The sequence below is a fragment of the Phytophthora infestans genome, genomic scaffold (genome assembly GCF_000142945.1).
Source record: "Phytophthora infestans T30-4 supercont1.7 genomic scaffold, whole genome shotgun sequence".
In the NCBI taxonomy this organism is placed as follows: Eukaryota; Oomycota; class Peronosporomycetes; order Peronosporales; family Peronosporaceae; genus Phytophthora; species Phytophthora infestans.
In genome coordinates this window covers 1,661,618-1,676,919 of record NW_003303752.1, presented here as the reverse complement: position 1 = coordinate 1,676,919, position 15,302 = coordinate 1,661,618, and the positions used below count along the sequence as shown (strand labels likewise).

The following is a 15,302-nucleotide window of genomic DNA, read 5'->3' as shown; positions in this document are numbered from 1 at the left end:
CCTATCGACCGAAAGCATATACACTTACGACCCGATGTCATCATCCTATGCGGCCAGCGTCCGAGCTATCGCGCACAAGTTGGTGGGGGTCCTACCGATACCGAAGGATAGGTATCATCACCAGTCGTACGTATCGAGCATTGGTATCCAGACCGACAACTACAATTGTGGCATTTACGTTCTCTTGGCATTCGAAGCCTTTACGGGAGCTTCTGACGTGGGATATGTGAACAAGCAAAGGTTGCAGCTTCTACGATACCGGTACCTCTGTATGTCTGTGTAAGTTTCTTCGGCATAATATGAGACTTTACATTTCTGATGCATTTTACTCTGACACTGCCTGGGATGTCATTGAACTTGGCTACACTTCACTGAACTATTTATCCAGCTATACATGATTCGCATGTATACATCGAATGCCCCCATTCGGGTAGCTCGGACACATTCGGGCGCACTCGGGTGTGTGCAAATCCTAAAGCATGTTGCCATTCGGGTGATATAACGACTGCCTTTTAAATTTGAACGTTTTATTTTTAACGCCTGTTTGTACAACTGTTTTGCCCTTTCCACACTCTTGACCAATAGAATATCAGCATTATAGCAACTGTTTCCCCGTTTAAAGGTCCTTGGAGACACCTTTTTGGGGAGCCTGTAGCGCCAAAACTACTGCGAATTAGCCGGTTTTAACACCAAAATCATACTCAAAATGGGCGGTTTTATCACATATCTAAAAATCATATCTGGTTTTATCAAAATTGAGCACCCCATGGGATTTTGATTACTAGCCCCTTCATTTTCTGCCGCTACAATAGCTTAGGTGCTCGGAAGCCAGCTTGTCCACGGCATATACAGCTGATGCAATTCGAAGAAGTGTTTGGGATGCTAGTAGCAGATCCGGAGCCCCACTTCCGATTCTTTCATCATGGAAAAGTAGTTCCGAAGCTCAAGGACGACGCCACTGTATGCGTACATCGAGTGTATTGCGCGGGTGGCGTTGCTAATAAAAGCGGACCTCCACTCGAAAGTTTATTTCATCTTGCGACTGTACGCGGACATTGAAGGTCATCTCACGTCTGAGGCGTAGAGCTCGTTGCTGAGTCTTTTTCACAAGTGTCGAGATAGTTTTTCAGCTTGCTGATTTAATCCCAGGTAGTGCGATAGCGATTCTAGAGGTAAGCGACCCAGCATTTGAACATGGGGGCTTCGGATACGCTGAGATTAACAATCCTGATTGAGCAGAAGGCATTCTGTGGTGAAGATTCGGGCAAGTTGATGACAGTGCAGGGGTTGTACGAAGTTTGCTTGACGAATCCTCAAATCAGCGGGATGCTGCACAGTATTAACACGCTAATTAAAGGTAAGGCATGGGGGTGCAGTAACTGCGGCAAATGTTGAATTATTGCTTGTAGAGTTTTCAGCTTCACAACGCCAGGAGAACTTATGCCGAAGTGAAAGCAAAACTCGAAGTCAGCAAAACCTCGTCGGCCAAGGAGGGGACAGCAACTCTGTGAGGCTAAAATTACTCGCACGTAGTATATCTTCGGCTGCCCTCCCTCGTGCTTCATTATTGTGGGACTTGAAGGTGGTGCGAGGATAGTAAAGTGAATCCAAAATGCAACCTCACCACATGCTTGTTATCATGCTTTTTTTATTGAGAGTGATTCATTTGCCCGAATGAATATCTGCCAAATCTGAGTCGAGTCGACCCTAAAACTCCTCAGATAAATACCCCTTTCCGGACAAAGTATACCGTATAGTAAAGGGGGGCGACCACACATTTTTCCCGCCTCGGGGTCTGAATACTGCTGGACGATCGCCACGAATCTGCGCGTGCTGCCGAGCGTGGGTCAGCCACAGGGCAAGAATCGATCAGCGCAAACGTTGTAGATGGAGCTAAGGGCGCGGACGTCTCAAAAACGTCGTGGATCAGGGTCACGAAGCGATGATGACGCATCCAACGTCTCGGTCGAGTCCAGCGAAGAGGAATTGGTCGACGAATCGCTCCCGATGGAATCTGGCGACAACAGCAGCCGCTCCAGCGACTGGACCAACACCGACGACTCTGAGTCTATCAATGTAACGCTGGCTGTGCCCGACAAGCACCACTTCACATCGTGGGACGCTTTCCACTCGTATTTAGACCGGTATTTTGCCGCATCTTACCAGGTAAAGTGGATTTACACTGCAATAGGCTTCTTTGCTGATCCCATTGTGTGCTATGAAGGTCTTCCGTGTTCGTACAAACACGACCGTTGAGCGTCGTAACACAGACATCCGAAACAAGAACTCTAAAGTACCTGAAATCCCGTCCGAATGGAAATACTACGCGAAGACGTTAGTCTGTACTTGCTTCGGCAAGTACAAGTCGAAGGGAAACAGCAAGCGCCCACGTCAAGAGACCCGGTTATCGGACTGCAAAGCCCAGGTAAGATACGGCTTCAAGTTTTACTTCTGCTCGGGTTCGTTCGGGTTTGTTCGGGCATTGCGGGTACTATTGTCTCAATTATCGGTACTAACGTTAATAAATCTGGCATAGATCAACGCCTGCGTTCGACTAGTTGACAAAGCCAAGCACGCGTTTGCAGTTTGTATCAGTAACCCCGTACACAATCATGTCGTCAACCGCCAAACCTTCTATCGCTTTTCCTCGATCCACAAGGTGCTAGATGATGGCGTCGTTGAGTCGGTGGATATGCTCCGCAAGGCGGGTGCAAAACACAAGAATATTATGAAGTTCATCATCGAGAACACGGACGCCAACCCGTCTATTCAGGACGTGCGTAACATGGTTCGAAGCCTCAAGCAGAGCGAAAACGTGCGTAATTCGCGTAACAGTTCCAAACGGTTGAAAACATGGATGCAAGAATTCTGTGAAGCACCAGGAAATATTGGACGTATATTTGTCGAGACCATGCAGACCAAGGTATAGTATTCGTTCAATTTGACTATCGATACCTTAGCTAACGTGCAGTGTTGAATGTAATTAACGAGTTGCGACCTGCATTACATTGCAAACCCAGCACATGAGGCTGATGTTCGAGCAATTCCCGGAGGTTCTTTTGATCGATGCAACCCACGGCACCAATGCTTCTAAGTTCAAGGTATTTTCGTTCATGGCGCACGATGTTTTCGGCCACGGACAGTTTGTTCAGCACGCCCTTCTACAGAATGAACGTCGTCACACTCTCGTCACTGCAATCGAGGAGTTTAAGCAGAACAATCCGGCATGGACTCGAGTCCAAAGCATACTTATCGACAAAGACGTTACGGAGTTGTCGGTACTCAGGGCAGCGTTTCCGGATGCCTCTATACTGCTCTGTCAGTTTCACGTGTTGAAGTATCTGAGAGAGGCTGTGGCATCTTCGGACTATGGTTTCACCTCATGGCAAAAGGACCAGCTACGCAGCACATTCAATTTGCTCGTGTATGCTCCTACTGAGGCAGCCTATTTGAAGCATCGTCGCTACCTCCGCCACCTTGTGACATTTGGCGTTGCTTCGGGCAGTTCGAGCTTACTCGGGCAGGTTGTGGCTGATTCGGGCTCAGTTGGGCACTTAATGTTGGATTCGAGCTCAGTCGGGCACTCAGCGGGTGATTCGGGTCCAATTGGGTTTCGCGTTGGTGATGCGGACTTAGTTCAGACTCAAGCCGGCTCGGATGCTCACAATGAAGCCGAAGAGGAATGCGACCCCAATCTGCATGCGTTTGAAGCCTACTTTACGAAGAATTGGGATAGCTGCAGAGAGCTATGGTGTGCATACAAGCGTCAAAACACGGTTACTCTTGGAAACAATACTAACAACCGCTTAGAGTCGGCATGGAAGCAGCTTAAAGAGTGGGTTGACGCGTTCATGGATCTGGACGAGTGCATTGCCTCCATCATGTACTACCAGAGTCGTCAGGAACGCAGCTTTAACGACCAAGTCTTTAAAGTGACTTCCGTCCAGCATACTCACTACGATAAGGAGATGAAGCATGTTGCCAACCTCGTTGGCCAACACGCTTGTGAGCTGATCTACAAGCAGTACACGTTTGCCGTCGCCCAAACTTCGTATCAGTATAATGAGGTATTTCCCGGAGTATACGCTATCCATAGCGAATCAAGGTCGGAAGATGCCCTCGACGAGCCTCGAGTCAGTTACACGGTTTACAAGAATAGTTGGACGTGCTCATGCCTCTTCATGGCGACGCGCTTACTTCCTTGCCGGCATGTGTTCTTCATACGGAAAGACATGAAGATGGAATCTGTAATCCCGACTCAATTGCTAAACGAGCGGTGGCTACTAACTACGGTCCGATCCGCTGTCAACCTGGCTGAACTTCCTCGTGCCAAGTTTGCCATTGTATCTGCCCCTGAAGACGCGAGCTCCACATGGGACTCTAACCGAAAATATCGGGAGGCAAACTTGATAGCTAGCTCTATCAGTGACACAATGGCCGGATTCGGGATGAAGGACTACCAGCTTGCAATGAAGTTTTTCCAATCGGTGTCTCGTATCATAAAGCACAAGGAGTTTGAGAGGCTTCTTCAAACCGAAACGGAACGACCTACCATCCTGGTTTCAAAGACCACAGGTGCGGGTGACGATGTGGATGATTGTGGCGACTGTGAGTTTGGTCAAGCTGATATTGAGCATACCGAAGAGAGCTTGCTTGCCGTGGGCGATCATTGCAGTAAGACTAGGACCTCCTGTGTCACAGAGGAGGCCAACACTCACGATCTAGCCGACATATGCCCAACTGTGCCCAACCAAGACCAACTTTGCCCGAATCAAGACCAACCGTGCCCGAAGCAGGACCGATTGTGCCCGATTTAAGGTTGATCATCCCCGAGCAAGCTGCGAGTGTATCGAAACCGACTGCCCCGAAAACAAGTGCATGTATCCAAGAACCAAGTGAGCCGGAGCCACCTACAACCGCGGTTAATATGAGACCAACTGTGCCTGAACCGAGACCGATTGTGCCCGAACATAGCATTTCTGCACTATCAAAACCAGTCAATGAAACACCATCAGTAGCTCAAGCCAGTGAAGGAGATCAACAGGCGACTACATCCAGATTATCTACAGTTGATATTGAAGACAGAGATGTGGAGTTCGAAATTGCGAGTCCAGTGCGTCAACGAGGGAGACCTAAAGTCACGCCAAAAGCAAAGAAAGCAAACCGAAACAGGCTGATTCGGAGTGTAGAGGCAGATTCAACGCTGTTTGACTTGCAAATAAGCTTGCGGTCCGCTCACGAAAGCCTTTCCACGAACGCTACCTATTCACCCTCCGCTGAACTTGCTCGACGACTACAAGTGTATACATTTGGGACTAAGCCTAAACCCCCAGTGGCCCGACAGACGAGCAAACTCCCTGCAGGCAAGACGCTGACAGACTCAAGTTTGCTGACTCGAGTGCTTTCCAAAGACATACTCAGAAAGTGTGACGCGAAGGTTTCCGCGCTTCAACGCAAAACGTCTGGATTATCGGAGAGAGACGTATCGGTCGAGATTATTAGTCTGGGTGTGTTCTCAACAGCGACATTACGAATGATGAAAGGTTGGCATCACGCAATTACAATCTTCGACTCTATTGACAAAACGCTGAACTGGATCAGCCGAATCGACTTCACCCAGCCGCTTAGCCCGGACTACACTATTGAAGCAGACCATGAGATACCAAGCAAGCTTAAGCAGCTACAGATTCGCTCTGACTCGGTACGTCATCTTGTCACTGTACTACCTTGAAATAAGGCTAGTAAGACTAACATTGGAGCACAGATACATCTACTAGACCTTGCTGACATAGGGTCACTCGGGGACGAGTGCATGTATGCGGTGATGAACGTGATGTTTGCGTCCCCACCAGGGTTGGTCACCATTGATTCGAGCCACGTCGGTGTAGTTGTCAACGGGAAAAACACTACAGACATGGAGGGCCTTGCGTCTCTTTTCGCCGGGGTTTCGGACGAAAAGGTGCTCGTTCCCATCAATTGTAATGGAAATCATTGGTGCGCTATCATGATCGACCTATCGACCGAAAGCATATACACTTACGACCCGATGTCATCATCCTATGCGGCCAGCGTCCGAGCTATCGCGCACAAATTGGTGGGGGTCCTACCGATACCGAAGGATAGGTATCATCACCAGTCGTACGTATCGAGCATTGGTATCCAGACCGACAACTACAATTGTGGCATTTACGTTCTCTTGGCATTCGAAGCCTTTACGGGAGCTACTGACGTGGGATATGTGAACAAGCAAAGGTTGCAGCTTCTACGATACCGGTTCCTCTGTATGTCTGCGTAAGTTTCTTCGGCATAATATGAGACTTTACATTTCTGATGCATTTTACTCTGACACTGCCTGGGATGTCATTGAACTTGGCTACACTTCACTGAACTATTTATCCAGCTATACATGATTCGCATGTATACATCGAATGCCCCCATTCGGGTAGCTCGGACACATTCGGGCGCACTCGGGTGTGTGCAAATCCTAAAGCATGTTGCCATTCGGGTGATATAACGACTGCCTTTTTAAAAAAGCTTCCTTTGCACAAATGATATTGTGAATTCCATTAAAATTGCGCTTTTGGGTCGGCTTGTTTGTTTCAGCAAAATGGCCAAGTAGTTTACAGACACATGTGACTGGCTAAATATAGTGGCTCGCTGGTTAATAATCTATCACAAAGTAGGTACCCTCTTCTCCCCCTAGCGCAAGCCGCCACACTTGCAGGACACCACACGGCAAGTACAGCTTTTTCGAGGGCTCGAGCTTTGTACTTATACACCTGGAGCTACAGTCTCACCCTTCACAACTGTAAGCCATGAGTTCCACTGGTGCTGCGACTTTATGTAGTCTACGATCTGTCTTTTCGACTTGAACTGCATAAGTTTGGTCCAACCCTCCATTGATGGTGCAGCCACCGACAATTCGCTCTCATTTGACTACTCGGCCCTTACACGAGAGCCATCATTTCCATTTTGCGCAGAATGTCTGCATAGGAGGATCCGTTATACACAACTAGGTATATGGTCGACTTGATAATAGGGCGAACAATCAACTGAAATATGTACGAAGAAGCCTCGACGTCAGTCGCATCATTATCGCCAGGACGTGGCAATAACCCTACCGACCAGGAAGGGCGTCGTGGCGACGAATCACTCTAGCGAAACTTGAGGGTACCTAGATGGTGTAGAACAAGGCAGTAAATGTTTGAGAGAGAGGCAGACTATTCTATTTGGTCTTAACGACGACTAGACGTCTGGAATTTCCTAAGCCTGGATAGCAACGCCGGTGCCAGTAGGTCCGGTGGTTGTACGAGGCTCACCCTTTGTATTGGGTGCTCTCTTGGTTGTTTTTGTAGTACCCGCAGGCATAACAGCATTCGGGTACCTTGCTCTTGTGTTTCCGGTCTTCGGCTTTCCCGCTTTCCTATCGCTTGTAGTTGTCTCATGGCCGACGCCCAAAACTCCTGACTGCTTGCGTCCGCTGTGATCTCGTCTTGGTGGAAGACTACTCTGTTCCTCTGAGTCCATATGCTAGTGAGGCAGATACTGCAAAGAATGCTCCAAATTCGCTTCCAGTCCGCTGCAAACTGTTTAATCTCATCCGGAAACTTGCTGCTCAATTGCTGCTGCACGCATTGAGATAGCAGCGGTGCCTTGCGGCTGGCGCACTGCTGTTGGAAGCGCTCTACCTGCCCAGGTGACCAGCATTCGCCCGTCCAGTGCTGAATTAATTTGCTCCAGCAGGCTTGCGCGCATGAACACTCCCAGAAGAGATGTTCCACCGTCTCTTTGTGCTCACGGCACTCCGGTGTCTTTCGGCAGCTATTATCTTGCCGACATCCTTCGTGGTATAAGTTGAGTTGCCTAACTGCCACGCGATATACCACCCAGACCTGGTATTCTGTGAGCTGGTGTTTGTGTGCCCATACTTGCGTCGGTGTTTGTTGCATTGCTGCATTTTGCCAGACGCTGGTTGCCACAATGTCCTGAAGGCGTTGCACTTGCCTGTGGAGTTGTCCGTCATCTCCTCTGTACCGCCGGAACGGCTGCTTTTTCAACGCCACCAAAACGTGTTTGTTTGCCACGCTCTTCTTCACACTCCAGGGGAAGCTGTGGACCCATGGGTGCGCGTAAAACACCAATCCTCCGGAGGCGCTGAGCTGGGGTAGTGCTTTCCTTGCGTTTGGCTGCTGAATCTCCTCCCCCAGGTCTCCAGACGCTAATCTCCATGCTATCCCATTGGGCATTTGCTCTAACAGAATGCTGCTTCCTTGAGTTCCTTGACCCGTGGTGCACGTTCCTCTCGCTCCCCCGTCTTGCGTGAGTTGCCAGGTGTAACCTGCTAACACTTCTGGCGGATGCCTCAAAGTCAGTTCGGGCCGGACGTGCAGTACCTCTCCAACTGCTAACGTCGGAGCGTTCAGCAGTATTGGTAGGCCCCATCTCCTCAACTTTGCCTGCTGATGTTCCACTGCTCCTTCGACTGGGATTGAGAAGGCGTAAGTCGTCTCCGTTGTACGCGTGATATGAAGTTCCTCGATTGTGCAGCTTTGAATCCTGTCGTATTTTTTATTGCTGAGTGTGTTTCCACTCTTGTCCAATATCCACGGGTTGGCGTTCAATTTGAACGCCGGCCAGAATGTTTCAACTACCGCCGTCAGCCCCCTCCACGGTGACACCAATACCCTTGGTAGCTCGATGATTCATCTTCCTGCTACAGTCCAGCTAAGAGAGTCTACTTCCAGTTGCTCAAGATCCGTCTGGTACTTCAAGATGGAGTCTGCTGAAAGGTCATCAGGTGGTTGGAGCCAAGTAGTCATCAGCTGCTGCACTCTTTCCCCAGGCTGTCCTCTGACTCGTGTGGCTACCTTAGCGGTCACGCTAGTCGGAGATATAACTTCACCCCACTCACTCGTTGATCCGCGAAAGATCCAAGCCTTCCATGCAAACAAGTAAGTGTCTTTGCGTTGCACGAGCCACAGTATGGTGTGTTTAACTCTCTGGGTCTGACATGCTATAGGAACTGATGCCAGCCCCATTCCTCCTGCCGGCTTTGGGGCATATACAAGTCCCGGATTCACCTTGTGCTGACTCGTATCTGTCGCTGTGCTATGTCTCCATAGCAACTGTTTTTGCAGGTTGAGAATCTGCTTCTCTGCCCATAGGGGCATCTCGAACGCTACCGCAGTGAACAGCACGGACGGTAGCATAATAACATTTAAGATCGTCACCCGATGCTCCACACTGGTCGCTAATCTCGTTGCCGTTGCCAGCCTTCGCTGAATGTTCCGAATGCGTGTGGCCCAATTCACATCCGTCAACGTTCCGGTGCCCACTTGATAGCCTAAATAACGGACCGTATCTCCATGTTTCAGGACCGGCAGGCCAAGGAACTGAGTCAACTCGACTGCCTTATTCAGGAAGATGAGCATGCTTTTGGCTGGCTGGACCTGTAGACCAGACAGTCTACCAAAGCGCTCCACAGTCTGCATGGCTCGGGGGATCTGCTGAGCTCGCTGCAGAAATAGAGTAGAGTCATCTACAAAGGCCGAGAACAAGTGTCTTTGATCTTCTGCTCCCGGTACTTCAATGCCCTGCAATTCTGGGTCCTGCCGAATGGCTAAAGCCAGCACCTCTGCTGCGATGATGAAGAGCAGCGGCGCGACCGGGAACCCCTGCCTAATGCTCGATACCACTAATTGTGCTCTTGAGAGCTCTCCGTTGACGAGAAACCTCGCTGTTGTTCCGTCATGGAGCCGTCGCTGCAAGTTGACGAATTCTTTCGAAAAGCCAAAATTTTTCAGCGCCAGAAAGAGAAATTCACGAGATACCGTGTCGTAGGCCTTCCTGAAATCTAGCAGAATAATGACTCTGCTGAGCAATGCTGCTAGGTCAGGTTCACCCCGTGCTGTTGCGATCACCGCCAGCATCATCATGACCGTCTTCATCATTTGACGCCCCTGAATGAAACCCTGTTGAGAATCGCCAATTGGTCTCCCCAGAACCCTTTGCATCCGGGCCGCTAGCACCTTCATGAAGACTTTATACCCAGTCTGCAGTAAAGAAATAGGCCTATAGTCCATCGCATCTGTTGAATCTCCTTTTTTCCTCAACGGGATGATCAGTCCTTCAAGGAAAGACGGTGGCGGCTCCGCCCCTTTAAGCAACTCATTGCCTATTGCCACCATTGCTGGAACCAGCAGAGGTTGCGCGTCTTTGAAGAAGTCGTTGTTGAGACCGTCCGGCCCCGCTGCCTTGTGTCTATTGAGGTTCGCAAAGGCAGTCAATACTTCCTCCTGCATAATTTCTGCCATCAAGACTTTATTCTGCTCCGGTGTCACGTGCCTGTCCTGTGGCACGAGCACAAACTGATCGAACTCACTTCCTAACTGCTCCAAAGGTATTTGGCTGTGCACCCTTCCGAGAATGGGTTTCCATTCTGACCCGACCTTGTCTGCTATGTTCATGTGTCGGTCAAACTTCTCCCCGTGGACATGGTGGATATCAGTGATTGTTTGGTCCTTCTCCCAGTTGGATACTCTCTTCTAATTCCACCGGATTTGCTCAATTGTTCTCTCCAGCTTCTGACCTAGACGAATCTCGTGTTCTTCGCGCACGTCTTCTTCAGTGTGGCGGAGGAGATCCCGCCTTGTAAGCAGATGCGCTCGGTTTTGCGCATTCGCTCGATGCTTGGCTTTCTTCCTTCTTCTACGCTCCTGACGCTGAATTTTCTTGATGCTGTGTACACATTCGACAGCTGTGCGGTCCCAAGTCCTGCTCGTTACTCCTTTTCCCACCCCTTTTTCTATCAGTTCGGCCATTAGCTCTGCATGTACCCGCGCTGGGCGGGAGGACCGAATGGGGTATGAAATTAGACGGTTCGTGAGTTGTCGTTGGTGCTGTTGGCGTTGATTCCGTAGGTGAAGGCAGACACACTGGTGATCGGAGGGCGCTGCTGGTTCCTTAACTTCCACCCAGTGCACCTTGTTCGTCCAGTCGGTTGGAACGTAGAAACGGTCGATCCTACTCGCACATTCTGCTCTCCAATACGTAAAGAATTCCGTGGGATCGATATATTCTTCGTCTTCATTTACCGCTCCTTCTAACGTCACAGCATCTTCCAGGTCGAGGTGGCGCACGAGCTCCCGTAGAGCTCGACATTCGGGTTTCGCACTTCGCTGTCCACCCATCCTGTCCAGTGGCGGACTCTGCACGCAATTAAAATCGCCGGCCAACACTATTTCACATCTGGGCCATTGCCATTGCCTGAGTTGTTTCCAGAATGCTTCTCGCTCCACCGGTACATTGGGGGCGTAGACATTTACTACGAGTTGCCCTCCGATTCGGACAGCTATTCCCCGATTAGTCCAGTGACCTACGTTCCATGCTTTGGCCTCCTTGGAGTGATCCGGTTGAGTAATATCGCCACCCCTCCTACCTTGGAGCTGTGCACACTCCAATATGATAAGCGAGGGCCGTCTTTCTCGTTTTGCTTCCCCCAAAGCTGCTTCCATGCTTCCCCCAGTGTGTCCGCTTCATCCTCTGAGCTGATGTGCGTCTCCTGAAGTAACCAAGCCACCGGCCGTTCCCTCACCGGTATTCTACGCCACGCTCGTCACCAGCCGAACTGGTTTTCCTGTTTAAACCCCCTCACATTCTGTGTCAGGAATCTTGACGACTCCACCTTGCCTTTCCTCTTCCTTCCTACGCCTGCTTTCTCCTCGCGTAGGGCAATCAGACGCTTGTAGACGTATCCAGCAGCTCCGCTTTTTGGACAAGGCAGTAAATGTTCAACCGGCGCTGCTGTCGGAGATGTAAGTCGCGGTGGCCGTCTCATAGCTGGGACTGGGGCAGGATGTGACACCGCCGACGTCAATCGTTGTATGCGCCGTGTGCTAAGCTCGGATGCCCGGCACGAAAGGACGTCAGCCCTGGCGATCTTGCTGTACCCAGTGGGCCGCTGTCGTTTGACGACGGAGACGTCAATCTAGGAGATCTTCGTGTTGGAGTACGGATACGGACGACTTTGAGAGCGCATGATGTTAGGAAGCTAGAAGGCAGCACGTGCCTTGCCCTCCAAGGAATGTGGAAGCTTGCTTCGAGAGCAGTGAGAGACCGCCTATTAGGATAGACAACATAATAGGTCTCTGATTGGCCGTCGATAGGTTACGGTCTATTAAAACAGCCGCGATCCGCAAATTGGAGTAGATCTCACAATATTATGCGCGTAGGCGAGTTAAGTGCCCTCTGATATAATAGTCGGGCACGGGATACGCATTTTTTAGTAGTGCGCTGAAGATGCAGCCAAGACATCTCGACACCGGCAAATGCGGCAGTCTGGTGAGACGGCGGAAAGACCGATACGCAACCAGAAGTGATAATGCGAGCTTACTGGAAGATACTCGTAGTAACTAGTTTTAAAAATACATTTGATGCGCCTGAACGAAGACCTTACACCGTCGAAGGAGATCAGAAAAGCACTGTATCGTGCAGGAGAAACACAGTGTGCGATGTAGGCATAGAGGCTGGATGCATGACCTTAACTGGGCAGTTGGAAGACATCTCGTCCCATTGAGAAGCTGTGCTATCACAACATAAGTTATTAGCGATATTGGCGGCCAACTCCTTACTAATGTCTCTCTGGATTAAAACGACGCTACAGGGGACGTGAATATAGTTAGGGCCATCACATTAAAGCTGGGGTGTGCGAAGATATCGTTTATGTGAAAGACACTAATGGCAAAATGATTGGGCAGCAAGAGAAGTGTCTGAAATGAGTAGTCTCCGTTGCTAATGGGACAGGTTAAACTACTACGAGCTACGGGCTCACGTAGATCAATCTGAGAGTATGAAGGACAAACTTTGAAGAGGCTGGTAAGGCCTGAGGTGGGATCCGAGAGGCTTTTAATTTTAATTAGATATAATTACGCGTACTTTAGTTATCTAATCTACAGGCCAACACAGATGCAGCACGCCATGATGTACACCGGTGAAGAATATGATGACACTTAATCTTTAGACATGTAAAATTGAACAATGTGCCCTGAATGTTCTGGAAGCTCTAATCTTACCATGCCGTTTCGATTGTAAGGCTCCACCCACGTTGTGAGATTTTTAAAACCAAAAAGTAGTATGTATCTTATACTTGGTGATATGAGAGAAATACGTACAGTATATCTACTCGTATTCGACACAATCGCGACTTTCTAGATATCAATATTAAAATAGTAGGATGTGTACACAAGGTTTGTAACCCGATAGTTACAAACCTTCATGATATCACCCCCTGCTGTCGATGGAAGGTCATCCCTCCTGGTAGTACGTACTCTCCCAGCTAGCAGCCAGCGCTCGAAAAATTTGGGACCAGCTCTGCCATGTACGCCAAATAGGTTTTCCTGCGGTCGGATGGGAGACTTTTGAGCGCTGCTTTTGCTGCTGGAAAAATAGTTGCACGCTTTGCGTCGATCAGATTACAATACCACCCTCGCGCAAAACGTTCGAGTGGAATACATCATGTATACGACAGGACCATTGACACATCCACCCACGTGGTTGGACGATCGACGAATAGAGCTTTGATTTTTTCAAACGCTGTAAAAACATTAGTTACGCACCTTTTCTGATATTACAGTACGTACTGTATACTGTGTACATGTATTACGCTTAAAATACGGGCGTGGGCATTATTGTACAGTAACAAATAAAAAAATGATGTGTTTTCTTAGTCTTTGCTGACAAAATCCAGAGCTGTTCCGCGCCCTCGCGCGGCTTTGTTCTGGACTGAGGAAAAATGGGTTAGGAATAAACCGTTAATACCACCTACACAACCCGACTATTGTCAGGGTGATTTTATTATAATAATTTAAAACCACCCACCTATTCTTGTAATCCACCCACAGTCACCCACCCATCCCTGTATCAATCCCAATCTATCTATATCACTAGCCCATCTATCAATTAGCATATATCGCCTTAAGCTCCAGCAAGTCCTTAACAAGAAAATGCTAGCTGTGACAGACGCAGCCGTGGAATAACATTTTGAAGAAATGCTCTTGTAATGCTTCCCGAGTGGCCTTGTTCGCGCTATTATTGTACTGTCTGTCACCACGACACCGATTTCAAAAAAACATATTTAGCAGTAACGAGCTTGATATCCGTTGCCAATCCCTCGGCGTCGTGCGCTTGAGTACCGATGTAGATGCTCTATAACAACAAGTGTACTCTCTACAGACGACGACATAGTGCACAACAGCTTGACCATTGATGCCAGTCCATTCTTCTGTGACCAAGGTCATAATTTTCTACCCAGTGCGACTTTGAGTATCTAGATCGACTTCTTGTACGCATGGCCGAGGAAAACCGTCGCCAGCTGCTCGGTACTTGGCACTCTAATGTCTGGATGTAGTAGCTGGAGTGCTTCGAGCAAGCCGGCATGTCCGATCCTATAGAAGGACATACCCGTGCTGTACGCCCACCAAGCCAAGCGTTCTTGAAAACTGCTTAGTGGTGTCGCTCTTAAGACGGGTTTAGAAGTATCCGTAATTACCGCTGTATTCATTGAGCAGCGCAGCGCTTGGTCAGATGCTGCTTGATACGTTCTACATGGTCCCGACCGGTGGTTTAATGAAGATGGTTGCACTTTTTGGACCAAACGCCGCCTTGTGGATCCACATCCACGTGGCTCCCGGCTGGGTTTGCTTTCCGACCGGGGCGAGCAGACCGATCCCTCTGCTCTGTGATGACAGGGGGGTGTTCCGAGCTAGCCGGAATCGCGCTGGTACGTGGCGACATGCTGTGCATTGTAGGCTAAAGACGTCTTGAGATGAGGGCGGCGTTTTGGAGATCTTCCGCGGAAAACCCCAAAGTTGCTGCTGCGCTCTAAGCAAACCATTCGTGACCTAATTGCAGTCAATTAAAAGAATTGGTAAAGGAATAGGTACTAAAACCTCGATTATTCCACCCACCCATGATGTTTGATAATTACCCTTGATATTTCAAGATTTTGGGGTTTTCCAGAACCCTGCCTAGGGCCTCTATTTGATACAAGGTTAATATTTTTGAGCACGAGTAAATGTTTGCGCCGAGCTTTTATTTTTTATATGGGGCTTGTAAGCAATAAAATCTACAAATTATCGCAAGCTGGGGGTTATTACAACTTAGAATGTACCTATTGGGCAGTACAGGCTCGTAGAAGCCGTTGCATTTCGGCTTTTGGCGGAGCGAGCTTCCAACTCTACAAAAGGCGCTGAATGTTGTGTGCTACTTCCAATTTCGCGGGTAGAGACGCAACTGCTTCCATCGTG

The 15,302-nt window shown here is 49.1% G+C and overlaps 2 protein-coding genes across 2 annotated transcripts; one reads left to right on the top strand and one right to left on the bottom strand.

Annotated features, from left to right (window-relative positions):
- Positions 1 to 3,023: 3,023 nt before the first annotated feature.
- PITG_23301 (uncharacterized protein) lies at positions 3,024 to 4,817 on the top strand (the record flags this gene model as incomplete). Its single annotated transcript, XM_002998864.1, has 2 exons — positions 3,024 to 3,491; positions 3,642 to 4,817. 2 exons carry the CDS (start codon positions 3,024 to 3,026, stop codon positions 4,815 to 4,817), a joined length of 1,644 nt encoding a protein of 547 aa, XP_002998910.1.
- A 5,727-nt stretch (positions 4,818 to 10,544) lies between these two features.
- Positions 10,545 to 11,608, bottom strand: PITG_05231 (uncharacterized protein; the record flags this gene model as incomplete). Its single annotated transcript, XM_002998863.1, has 2 exons — positions 10,545 to 10,804; positions 11,027 to 11,608. 2 exons carry the CDS (start codon positions 11,187 to 11,189, stop codon positions 10,545 to 10,547), a joined length of 423 nt encoding a protein of 140 aa, XP_002998909.1.
- Positions 11,609 to 15,302: the final 3,694 nt, after the last annotated feature.